General features: G+C 38.6%; 1 protein-coding gene across 1 annotated transcript in view; it reads right to left on the bottom strand.

Moving 5' to 3' along the window:
• The window catches only part of ABCC4 (ATP binding cassette subfamily C member 4 (PEL blood group)), a 155,426-nt gene that overhangs the window by 124,197 nt on the left and 17,281 nt on the right, over positions 1-13,948 (bottom strand). Inside the window, exons 3-7 of the mRNA XM_031610616.2 lie at positions 10,925-11,045; positions 10,044-10,268; positions 5,969-6,058; positions 5,335-5,498; positions 1,658-1,783 (exon numbers count right to left, since the gene is read on the bottom strand). Coding sequence (XP_031466476.2) covers positions 1,658-1,783; positions 5,335-5,498; positions 5,969-6,058; positions 10,044-10,268; positions 10,925-11,045 — 726 coding nt within the window. The remainder of the gene's footprint in view (positions 1-1,657; positions 1,784-5,334; positions 5,499-5,968; positions 6,059-10,043; positions 10,269-10,924; positions 11,046-13,948) is intronic.

Below are 13,948 nucleotides of genomic sequence, written 5' to 3'. Positions count from 1 at the left end.
AGCAATTCTCAGTTAAAAACTTGATCATTTTGATTACTTTCTACTTGAAACTACATGCAAAGATTAGAAAGTCAAGTCATGATCATACCGCTTGAAATACATTAGGTCCTTACTTATGAAGAGAAAGATGCAGGATCTACTACTGGAAAACTAGTTAAGCAACTTTCCCACTATACTTGCCAAATTGGCTGAACTGACAGACTTTCAAAGCATTTCAAAGACATTTTCTCAGCTTAAGACTCACAATTTCAGACCTCCTCCAAAGGACAGTGAAAGAATACTTGTACGTAAACTATTTGAACTGGGTCAAATTTAATTACTTCTGGATGAAACTGTTTTCCCACATTCTAATAATCCTTAATAATCCTCTCACTATCTGTGGATAATTAGCAAGTTCTCTTGCTATTCTCCATAAATATCTGATAAATTACAGCCTACCCATAGGCTTTATATTATGTACCACACTGTCTTATGGAAGAGAGTTAAATCAAAAGAAACTAACACCAAAAGCCACAGGAAAAAGAACAACAGAGAAGTTCAGATGTCATCTTAACTTTTCAGGGCCACTGTGGAAACACTGGGCACCAACCACCTGGCTGAACTTAAAATTGCTAATTTTTTCACAGCACAGTGAAAGAAAAGAAAGGGGGCTCAAGATGGGTTTTGGAAAAGTTTATTTCACTCCGTCACTGGATAGGAAAGTACTAATCTTAATGAGTGTGCTGACTGTTGTGATGTAAATGCACCCACTGAGGAAGTTTTCAATAAGGAAATACCCTCTCTGGCTCCATGCAAGACACTGAAACCTTCAATCAATCGAGAACATTTGGTCAGCATAGGATTCTATATTCTTTAGTACTGCAATATCTATATGGGAAGAAATACCTCGGGGAGCATTAGCAAGTTTGAAAGCTTGCACATGAAAGGGAAAAAGAAGTGCTGTTTAAAAAAAAAGCCAAATAAATAAATAGATAATGACAAATTAAAAAGTAACAGAATCTATGGCAGGTTAATAACCTACTGATATGCTGGAGAAAAACACTGCATGAAAACTAAGTGCTAAGAAACATGCACCTGAATTCCTGTCAAGAATAGCAAGTAGTGTTGAAAAACAAATTTATGAGTTAAGTTTTAATCAGATGCTGACAGATCTCTACAAAGAAACAATACTCCACAACCAGAGCAATTCTGAACAGCTAACATTCTGTCTTCCACCCCTTCTCCTGGTTGGAGCAATACTTCAAAAGGCAAAAAGTGAAGAAGAGTAGTATCTGAGGATGCCATTAATTAGGACAGTCAGGTACCACATATTTCTCAAAAGAGAAATGTCTGCTTATGGGTCTCATTCTATTAGCTTAGAGGGCTGTGAGGATGAACCTGTTCAATTACTTTATTTATCAGCTGCCATTTTTAAGCACAACTGTAAAAGAAAACAAAAAATATGTATCATTTACAAATATCAAATGATTTTTTTACTTCTTCTGTCCCCTCAGAAGATAGATGTATTTTCTATCCTTCACTCTTCCTATAGAATACTAAAAAAGCCAACGAAGTTCAAGTAAACATCACTTTAAAGCACAAAATAATGCACCTACTGACATGTAAAAAATGGAAGCAGATACAGATCATATACCAAGCTGTATCACTTCAGGATTACCTTCTCAAACCACTCACAAGTTCCGCAAATGATTTTTCCCAAGCATACATCTTTATTATCTTCATACCACTTATGACTTCATTCATGGTCCTAATCCTGATATCTGTAAAGGCAGCTGTCTTGCTCCTGTAAATGGAAGTAAAAATTATCAGATTTTCAAAAGAAGATAAACTATTTTGATCTATAATACACTCATATTAAGTTTCTGCTCTTACTTCTAGAGGATTCACCCAAATGAAACTGCATTGGAAGACCTTTCTTAAACAGTATTTTACAGCTCACACACAGCAAACAGATTTGGAACAGAATTTAAGTGCTAATTTTAAGAAATGCTGAATGAAGTGTATCTACTCTGTAGGAAATATATATAATTAAATAATTAAGTCAAAGTTTCAACTAGGAAAAAAGCATTGAAAGTTAGAAGCCATGTCACAAATGCATAAACCATGCTAATAAAGCAGGTTACAATTCTGAATTCATTCATGTAGATAAGTATACTTAGCACATAATTACCTATGGTGGGCCTTATTTTGACGAGTCCCACTTTTTTCTGCTGAATAACATATTTTTATATGTAAAATCAATGAAAGACAAACTCAGAGACCATATTAAAAAAAAAAAAACAAGAACAAAAAAAAAACCATGTCAGTTTAATCTGCTCCCCTGCAATATTCTTCTAGAAGGAATAGCCATGATCAAAGGAGATATGAAGAAAGAACATTAGCTAAATGCTCATCATTTTAAACTAACTTACCAGTTATGGATTCCCAGTGACCAATAAAAGTTAGGTGGCTAAACCAAGTTATTACAGAAGAAATCACGGAAACTGGCCCTAAAGTAATCAAGTCTTCTTACTAGCACTGAGGAAGATTGCTTAGCCTAAACCAACCTTACTAGCATGGAATGAGAGAATCTTTGCGAAGTCCTTTTTTTCCTCTTTCAAAAAGAAGCAGTGAGACAAAAAGATTTCCTCAAAAAATGTGAGACCTCCTCCATCCCCCTCAGCCCCGCATGACAAAATGCACAATGTGTTGTTCATGTCTCCGCAGCAACAATGCACTTGCAACCTTTCAAAAACAGTTACCTTTCAAAGGTAACTTCAAGATTTGGCCTCCAGATGATAGAAGGTTGGAAAGAACCTTTAAAGGTCATCTAGACCAGCCTCCCCTGCAGGGAACAGGGCCACCTACAGTTAGGTGCTCAGAGCCCCATCCAGCCTGACCTTGAATGTCTCCAGGGATGGGGCATCTACCACCTCTCTGGGCAACCTGTTCCAGTGCCTTACCATCCTCAGTGTAAAAAATGTCTTCCTTATACCCAATCTAAATCTCCCCTCTTTTAGTTTGAAGCTACTTCCCCTTCTTCTGTCACAGCAGAATCTGCTAAAGAGTCTGATCCCATTCTTCTTATACTCCTCCTTTAGAAACTGAAAGGCTGCTACCAAGTCTCCCAGTGATCTCAAGGCTTACAAGCCCTCTCAGAAGTATTACAGTAATACTCATTCTAAATTAAGCAAGTTACAGAACTCCTTTTCACACTCATGATGCATATCCAGTGGATTCTGGTTATGTTTGACACAACAGTTCCAAATATTATTCTTTAATAAATAAATAAATGCATACATAGAGCTCTAAATGCGAACATTACGGTTGCGTGGCGAAGCACTGAAAGGGTTCAGTTCTTGTGAATATATTTTAAACAGTCTTCAGTCCATTACCTGAACTATTTCTCAAATAATAAAGGATTTCATGTGTATTTTGTGCAACGCCCAGTACTCTTGCAGGTAAAAGCACAGGAAGAAAACAGAATAAGTACCTGTATAATAAACTGGTGTGCATGTGTTTACAACACTGGGTTAAAAATGCAGTGTTGAGTAGCGGCACAAATTATGTGCCATATGAACTGTGCCTGGATTTGTGGAAAAGCCTTAAATTCTTAAATTACTTATTCATAGGGTGATTTCCTTATATCCATGCAGATTTCCAGCAATTGTCACATGAACATACACATTACAAAGCTGGAATCCACTTCAGTTTTTCCAGTAACTCCTTCTGTTCACTGGGCATTTGTATTCACAAAAAGGGGGATATGTGCACACGTATTTGAGCAAAAGTTCTTTCTGGTTAACAAATTCTTTCCCTTGCACTGCATCCAGTAAAGTGGCCATTAATTAATAGGGGAAAAACCCAGGGAATGTTACATTGCCACTGGCTAGCCTTTAAAATACATACCTTACAGAAGAGATTTTTGTCACCTTGTTGTCTGACCCTGGACAAGTCCCTTAATCTTTGTGCCTCAGTTCCCCATCTGTAAAATGGGGATAATAATGCTTACCACTTTGGAAAAGCACTCTGAACACCATGGATAAGGCACTATTTAGGTGCTAAGTATTTTAATTGTTGACATAAAAACTCAAATCAAGAGGAAAGTAGCTTGACACATATGAATGCACAGCACATATGCAGTGAAAATTTATACTTAGGAATATACCTTCTACAAATAGATCTTATCGTGAAAAACCTAAGAAGCTGACAGAGAACATGGAATGATTCATTATTTGAGAAATAGCACATGAGCATAATAACTGAAGACTAACACAGTGATTACAAGCAGAAGTATATCTGAGTTGGTGTAGCTCTGTAATTCTCAGCTCTGTCTTCCTATCTAGCCACGCAATGGCAATGCCAGTCAATACTTCTGGAAAACCTGCCTTAAAATACAGCTTGAAAATAACTCTACAGCAATCCACTAAAAAAGAAGTTTTGCTTATTTGAAAAGCTAGAAGGAACCCATTCACCCTGAACAGAAGTGCAACAAAGATGTGTAACACTACAAAGTGTACAAGTACGCAGAAAAAAAGTATTTCCATTTAGATGAAAAAGTCATTTATAAAATCAAGATGCAAGTAGAGCATGATTTATTACACAATAGCAGGAAAATTAGGAAGCCAGAATATTGAAGATAACTCGACATTCCCACCTGAGGTAAATCATTTTTTAAAAGGAAGTCACAGAAAAATAAATTAAATTTGTCTGACAGCGGAAAACTACTGCAGATCCATTTTATATATCTGCAATCCTAGAAACTTAGAGCTAGAAACAGTTGGCATCAAAACAATGGTCATAATTTTGCTCTATCTTTCTCTCATTTCCTTTGTCTTTTCCTTCTCTGCATCTTAATCTTGGAGGAGATACAGTAAGATTTTTAAAAACAAAACTTTCAGAGCTTTCTACTCCACCTTTATAATCTCAATAAGTCAAACTTATGGCAAGAATGACAAGTAATAATCTCTCCCCTAAGCATTAGCAAGTAAGGCAAAGCTCAAGTTGCTATGCAACTCTGTGCCCCAAACCTACAAGGTAGATGTTGAAGAGCTACAAGGGAGCTACAGAAATAGCCCAAGGCTTTAATACACTGGACGTCTAAAAAGTGCCAGATACTGTCCGTATCTCCAAGGGACAAACAACTTCATGTCTCTATGAACAGGGCTTCAGAAATCCCACATTATTAACTATGAGAAACACTGGCAGAGATCAAAGAGAAAGCAAAAAATCCTCACCAAATGGAAGCCGTTCTCATACCAGTACTCTAACTCCATCCAGCCCTCAGATAATGAAGTATGCACATTTTCAAACTCAGGTCAGAAAATACCTACAACCTGGTGTATGCAACCTTACCTTAAAGAAGAAAAAAGCCTCCCAATGCAGGTTTGTATAGGCAGAAGAATAATCAGTACCGCCATTCCTGCAAGACATGATGGGCCTATTTCCATCCAGAGAAGTACTGTTACTGCTACAGCTTGAATTGGTCCAGCCCACAAGAAGTGCAAGAAAATTGTTACCTAGGCAAAGAGATAAGAAACAAAAATCAGCTTTCAGTCCTAGCTAAAACATTACATCTTAACAGTATGTAATTGAGAAAGCACCTCTGTCTGGAGCAAGTACTGAGGCATTCAGTCAGAAGATCTGGTGCAATTCTGCACCAGATTCAGAGACCTGAATACAGCAGTCTACACTGAGGAGCCTCAGCTTTAGAAAGCAAATAAATCCCGACACTGACTTTCTTGTACTAACATTCATCTGAGCTTAGGAAAACAGCAGGAAAGTATGAAATAGGCAAAAAGAATGCTTTATGAGAAAAAAAATGTTTAAGGAGTTGGGTTCAATGATACCTATTGGTTCTTTCCAGCTCAGCATACTCTACAATTCTATGACTCTATGAATATTTCTTTCCACATGATATTTGAGAAACAACTAGAAGAAATGTTCATAAGAAATACTTATCACCAGAAAGATCTGTAATAGTTCTTACCTGATCAAATTTGTTCACATCATTTGAGAGAAGATTTACTATTTGTCCAGTGGTAGTTTTTGCCATAGCTACATTACTGAGACGAAGTGCCTAAAAAATGGAAAGCAGTCCCAATTTGTCACAGCTTATACAGCACAGAATGCATATACTTAGAAGACTCTATACGTATATAAAATGCTGAAACAAAAGCTTTTGCCTGAGAGTATCTGGGCACAATTCTAAAACGTTAGACAATATGTTGGTTAACATTCCAAACAAAGTCCTGAAGGTGAGCCTATTGAAAAAACAAGCAGTGTAGGGAAAAGACTGCAAGAACAAAAGTGCCATAAAAAGCACTATCTTTACTTTCTCTGAAGTGGGAAAATACCAACATGGCAGTTATTAAAACTAAACAGAAAAGCTTTTAACTTCTTGTTTAAATTTCTCTTCCACCATATTACGAGCAACTTTATAAAATCAAAATAGAAAACTCTACCTGAAGAGCAAATTAAAATCAGGACAATGTTTGGACCAGCAAAATAATTTTGCAGTGAGATTCCTGGCAGAATGCAATAAATGAAGTTATTCTTTTTATACTATCACTCCTTAATAACACTGCAAACTCCATCTTCTGTCTTTGAAAATCAAAGTTAATATGCCTCTACAAAGTGTACACATTTCCATTGGTAACAACACCTGTTAAGTGCTAAAATTTCTAGATTATATTAAATGAAGCACGTGCTATGAAAAACAACAGCAATAAATACCAAATAGTTTTGCAGGCTGATATAGATTAATCGGTAGAAAACAGAATGTGATTACAATATCCCCACAAATATCTTATCTATAAACCTGCAGTCTGAATATTACTGCTGAGATCCAAACTGAGATAGCTCAAAGATGCAGATAACAGACTCTGCTTCCTTCTATACTTGCTACAAAGAAACAGTTTTGCTGCACAAATAAAATAACAAACAAAATGTGCTACACATTTTCCTGTAACAGGAATAGTTCACTCCCCAAAAACACTGAGCATGTCTACCTAGTGCACACCTACTTTCCCTTTCCACCAACTATGGCTCTAAATATTGCTTTGATCATAGCACTTCCAAATTCACTCTCAAGGTAAGAAACACAACTAAAAAAAATAATTAAAGCTAACAATTTTTAAAAAGCAACTGTACATTGAATTTACATTTGACTTTACATTTGCAAATTCTCTGTTTTCAGCTTAAGGATATTCTATTACTTTTCCATACAGATTTATTTCCCAGCACAAATCCTTTCTCAAAGAAAACAGTATCTAGTTATACCACAGAATGGCCTGGGTTGAAAAGGACCACAATGATCATCTAGTTTCAACTCCCCTGCCGTGTGCAGGGTCACCAACCACCAGACCAGGCTGCCCAGAGCCACATCCAGCCTGGCCTTGAATTCCTACAGGGATGGGGCATCCACAACCTCCTTGGGCAACCTGTTCCAGCATGGAACCATCTGAGTGAAAAAACTTCCTCCTAATATCTAACCTGAATCTCCCCTGTCTTAGTTAAAAGCCATTCCCCCTTGTCCTATCACTATCCACCCTCGTAAACAGCTGTTCCACTTCCTGTTCATATGCTCCCTTCAAGTACTGGAAGGCCACAATGAGGTCTCCCCAGAGCCTTCTCTTCTCCAAGCGAAACAAGCCCAGTTCCCACAACCTTTCCTCATAGGAGAGATGCTCCAGCCCTCTGATCATCTTAGTGGCCCTCCTCTGGACCCGCTCCAAGAGCTCCATGTCCTTCCTGTACTGGGGGCCCCAGGCCTGGACGCAGTGCTGCAGATGGGGCCTCACAAGAGCTGAGTAGAGGGGGACAATCACCTCCCTCTCCCTCCTGACCACCCCTTTTTTAATGCAGCCCAGAACACAGTTGGCCATTTCTACACTTATTAGCTCAGTTTACACTCTGTTCTTTTTCAGATGTAATTGTACAGACCAAATTTCAGTATTTTTACCATTCCTTGACTTCTGTACTCCAATCTTAGTGTTTTAATCTCTCCGTGCCCCAAACTGTTAATTCAAGCGCACAGAGAAGGGATAAGAAGTGACTACAGAAAAGAATACTGTAACTATTCAGACAAATAACTCCTGACACCTTTCTGTCTGCTTCCTGTCTCAACTACTTCACAGGCTAAACCACTTCAGCATTTAATTCTGAACCTTCAAGAATTTATATGATTAAAGTTTTCCTCCCCTCCAAGCCTTCCATAAGTTGTCCTTGGTTTTAAAGCATGAAGTTGAGGTATATGAGGTATTTTTTTTTCCTGTGCATCACTAGTGCTTCTTACTGATCACAAAACACTTCAGAACTTGAATACAGGCTTTTTGCAAATAAGATGAGATTTTAACTTTCCCAGAAACAGAAAAGGCCTGAAATAGAAGAAGTTTGATTGCCATCTGAAGTTCTGTATTAAGGATGCTCTCCCACTCAACCCAGTCATCTTTGCAAATCCAAGGTTCTATTTACTACAGCACTTAATGATCACCGCAAAACTGCTGGTAAATCAGCATCCAGATTCTTTCAAAAGCATCTATGGGGATAAAGAAGAAGTATGACCTATCTATAAGCTTCAGATAATGAAGACAACTGATTAGTAGGATTTATCAATGTTCGACTGCGACCTCAGCCTTCCCCTCAGGAGTAAACATTTATGAGATGAGGGGAGATTAATTTCACATTTAATCACATCTCTAGAAATAAGGATGCACATTATAAACACTTCTTTTCCAAGCTTCTAGGCTTCTAAGCTAATATCAACACTGCAACAACAACATCACTATATACATATTTCATGAATTTCAAACTGTGTTATGATAATCAGTTTAGTAAATTAATACCTTAGAGATGTGCTTATGTACAAGAAAGCACTGTGCCATGTTAGAATTGAGTTCCCAGAGGACAATTTCCAAGGTATCAGAAGAGGGAGAAGAATAAATACACACACGAAAAAGAATCTCCGCTTACAATTTTTGCTCTCCTCACTTCTATTGCTTTCCCTAAAAATCTCACATAATCTATCACAGCATTGTATGTGTAGTGGGTGTCACCTATGGCTAAAGTAACATAGTTTTATTTATACTCTAAGTAAGATTTACACTCCTGATCCTTCACTCAAACTTCTTTGCTGAAGTCTGCCACAGGCAAGCTGCTTAAGTGAGAAGTGCAGGGCATTTTCTCTTCTAACATCCACTACCAGCTTGGAAGTGGAGAAAGATTCAATGGCTCAGGCACTCAGCACCTCCAGAAGAGGGAAGCAGACATTTAGAACTGGCTCACTTGCTCCCCAGAACACCCCAAGGCCAGCAATTCACATTTGATGTTACTCAACCTTGTCTCATAATGTGATATCCCCAGCTCCTCCTGATCCACCTTCCATCTGATAGCAGCCCTGCAGCCTGGAGGTGGCAGCAGCAATACTGCACTATCTTTGCATCTCACTGAACTAACCCCAAGCACTCAGCCGGAAATCCCCCTGACCTGCAAAGCAGGCAATTCACTGTCCCTAAAGCACTGCGGAAGAAAACAGAAATGAGTCAGGCCATTAATCACAGCAGGGGGGTAAGATCAGACAGTGTAGCAACTCCCAGGCACGGGGGTGCAGAGGCTCATGGTGACATTTGAACACAAAGTTCTTCCTGGGGAAGAAACTGGAGGGCTGAGAGATTGCAGGCAGGAAGCAGGTAGGGCCCAGCACCCACCAGGAGCTCTGCCCTTCTGCTGAATGCTGACCACCTCCTGTTCCTCCAGCAACCAGCCCTTCCACCAGCAGCAGGTGAACACCAGCAGCTTGTCCTAAGCTTTAAGGGCTATTTAATTCACCACCTTCACTATGAGGATTGAAGTGGTCATTTAGACATCGTGTTACTTAAGGGAGAGCAAAAGCACGAAGATTCGTTTAAGAGATGACGTATATTATTAGAGCGCAATACATTTCTACAAATGAGTAACTTCAGTGGCATTGCAAGAATGAGCGTAACAAAGAACTGTATTTTTAACCCCATACATCACATGAAATAGCAACTGAACACCAAATCTTACATGTAAATTTTGCTTACCTTCCGATAAATCATATGACACATAGCCACTCTTAGCTTCATGCCAGCCCGCTGTACATGATAGAAGTATAAGTGGTGCATTATAGCTAGAATAAGTGTGCAAACAGACAGAGCAGCTGCGTAGCAATATGCAATATTCAAATCCACCTCATCTGAGGCATCATAGTTTTCAAAATAACTAATAATTTTTCCCAAAAATATTGGCTGAACTATTTTGAGGGTTTCCTAAAAGAAAAAGAAGGGAAAAAAGCATCAACAATTTCATATCATATCATGCTCCCCATCTCAGTGTCCAAGCAAATAAAAGCCAAGTTACTCCCACAAATTATATCCTACATTATTTTTTAATTCTATAAAACATCAAACCAATTTTTATAAAAACGTACTCCAAAATAATTTAAACCCTATTAAAATTTAGCTAAGTTTTTAAAAAGAACTGTGTCACTTACCAGTAAGAACTTTGAGGTTATAGAAGTTACATGAATATATATTACACTTGCATATTCAAGGATAACTTAGTGTGTCCTTTACAACCATTTACATATATCAGGAAAAAAAAAAATGAACTTCTGTGGGGCATCTCCCTCAGATACACAGAATAAAGCTAAGCCCTATAAAGCAAGTCAGATAGTTTGTAATGTCTGAAAGTACTGCATTGGAATCATTCTCTATTCCAAGTCCATAACTCTGCAGCCACAGCTCAGTTTTTTAGTCTCAAAGGAGCTGCAGCTCTGTCTTATTTTTCTGAGAGAGTATATGAACAGTATGGATTCTCTGAACAACTCAGCATAAAATCATCTAAGTATTACACAACCTCAAAGGTCAAATTCCACATCGCTGCTAGCTAAGAAATACGCTGCATCACATTTTACATCACTTACCTCAATCATTGTGAAAATTCCAAGAACTAAATAGGATTTCCAGTAACAAAGAATAATTGCTTTTGTTAAATGGGGTGTTTTTCCTCTCTTTTTTGCTTTTTGCACCTCTTTATCCCAGTACCTGACAAACAAAAAACAAATATGCTGCAGACAGAAGGCAATTCCCTGGAGTAAAACAGTTTTAGACTTGCAGCAAGATTGCCATAATCACCTTTATACTCTTCATTCATTAAGAAATTAAAAAGATAACAGGTAGTAAAGTTCTCTCATCAACATACAGTGCTTAGGATCACAAGATTATTCTCCTATAATCACACCTTCTCTCATGTCTGTCCCTAATTCATCTCTGCCCTGTGATTTCATGAAAACGAACAGATATGGCACCATCTGCCTTTTTAAAGCATCAGCAGCAGTTCAGTCACTTCGCACTCCCCACGTCCCTCTGAAGGAAAGGATTTCACCAGCTGAGTAGCAATGACCTTTGTGTTAACCACGTCTACCCACAAGCAAGATACAATCAGTTCAGATTAAAATCAGACAGTAATACCAAGAACGATGTTGCTCAGTTAAATGCAAACATGAAATTAACTGGAACTTAAGGAGACATTTAAAATACACTTGTCAGACAAGACGTCCCCCCCCTGCTTTCGGAGGCTAAATATTTTTTGCCAGGCCCTCTGACTTTGCTCATTTGAGGGCTGAAATTACTCTAACTCGTGAAAGCCAATTTTATTATTTTGTAACATGGCACACAAGTTTGAAGTATACATTATGGGTGGGAAAACATAACTTCTTAATTATTACCTTCTTCTTTTATTGAAAGGATTAGTTATTGTCTAAATAAATGCTTCAGAATCAGAATTGAAACTAGAGAGATTCTTTTTGCTGGCCAAAGAGAAGAAGCTGCTTCCTTCAGTGGCTATTTATGAATTATATTCTTTGCTTCTGAGCAACGTGACAGATAGCAGCAGAGGGGCAGCCTTTCAAAATGGCATCCGACACAGACACGCGTATGAAGCAAAGAGGTGTCACTGAATTTCTCCATGTGGAAAAAATGGCACCCATGGACATTCATCGACATTTATGGAAACATTCATCAAACAGCTGTGGAGACCAAGCAGTGGGTGGTGTGCTTCAGCAGTGGCAAAAGCAGCGTAAAAGATACGTTCCAAATGGCCATGCACAGCATTTCCACCAGGAAATGAAGATATGTGACATTCACACAAACTGGTGGATGACGACCAGGGAACTGTAAATGGAACTGAATACTGGCTTCAGTGTGCTCAAAATTCTGGTAGCAATGCTGGAATACTGCAAAGTTTGTGTCAGGTGAGTTCCATGAATGTTCACACAGGAACAGAAAGAAAAGTGCATGTAAGTTTGGCAGGCCCTACTGAATTCAGACAAGGTTGAAGGTGACAGTTTTCTGGATCACATCATTTTACTGGTGATGAGACAGCATCACCACTACAAGCCCCAGTCAAAATGGCAGTCCATTGAGTGAACACCTGAATTTCCTCCCAAAGAAAAAGGTCAAGCCACAGCCCTCAATGGGTAATGTGATTTGTGTCATGTTTTGGGATAGGAAGGGAGTAATCCTTCTCTGGATTTTCTGGAACCTAGAAAAACCATCATCTCTGACCTCTACATCACAATTAAGCTGAAGGCTCAAACTTCTAAAGTCAGATCAGAGAAGAATCACAGAATGGCCCAGGTTGGAAGGGACCTCAAGGATCATGAATCTCCAACCCTCCTGCCACATGCAGGACCACCAACCTCCCCATTTAATTCTAGACCAGGCTGCCCAGGGCCCCATCCAATCTGGCCTTGAACACCTCCAGGGACGGGGCATCCACACCTCTCTGGGCAGCCTGTTCCAGCACCTCACCACTCCCTCTGTAAAGAATTTCCCCCTGACATCCAGCCTAAATCTTCCCTCCCTCAACTTAAAACCATATCCCCTTGTCCTGCCATTATACACCCTTTCAAAGAGTTGATGCGGTAGAAAGAAGACAAAGAAGACAAGCTTTATCCTGCAACACGGTAACACCAGGTGCCATTCCAGTCTGAAGACTGTTGAGCGCATTGCCAATACTGGCTGGACTGACTGTCCCACAGCAAGCACTATATAATCTGGATTTTTCTGACTTTTGACTTTTATCTGTTCAGGTTGATAAAAGATGGACTTCCTAGCAGTTATGCTATCAGAGCAGCTCTGAAACAGTGGGTCATCTCTGCTGGTGCACAATTTTCATGAGTGTAGTATGTAGGTTCTTGTTCATTGGCAAAAATGCATAGATAACAGTGGTGACTACTGAAAAATGGTGTCATGTAGCTGAGAATTTGCTCTACAAAACAGTGTTATTATGCTCTCTGTATTTGTTGTAGTTTCCATGGAAATAAATAGATGGCCTTAATTTCAGAGCAACCTTGGACAAACCTCCTGAGTTCAAGAAGCATTTAGATGTTCTATTGAGGGACATGGTTTAGTAGGAAATATTGGTGGTAGATGCATGGTTGGACTGGATGATCTTGGAGGTCTTTTCCAACCTTGGTAATTCTATGATTGGGAGAAACATCACTATTACACGAAAAAAGAGAAATTCTCTTTATATAGACACATGTGAAGCATATACAGCTCTCACTGAATTCATCTTGTTCTCCAAAAACACAACAAAAATATTTTTCCTCACTTTTATAAAGAGAAGTTTTAACAGTTTTCATAGTTATTCTACCATAAGACCAAAAGACCAGCATTAATTTATTAAGGATTAGCACAATAACAGCTGATGAAAAGCCTTCTTTACCAAAGTATTCTGCAAAGTGCCAGACAAATTTTAAATGACATAATAGCAATACTCTAACATACCTTCATTACGTATAATGAGAAGAAGTGAAAATGTCTCCATAGTAAAATCTGTAAATGCTACTCTTAGCTATCCAGAATTGTTAACAATAGACTTTGTTAAACTTCACAACAACCTCATTTTAGAACATGAATAAAACGTCACATTCATCAGCAGA

Source organism: Phasianus colchicus, chromosome 1 (assembly GCF_987193195.1).
Source record: "Phasianus colchicus chromosome 1, bPhaCol1.hap1.1, whole genome shotgun sequence".
In the NCBI taxonomy this organism is placed as follows: Eukaryota; Metazoa; Chordata; class Aves; order Galliformes; family Phasianidae; genus Phasianus; species Phasianus colchicus.
Note: the sequence above shows the minus strand (reverse complement) of the source record. Positions and strands in the feature narration are given on the sequence as shown.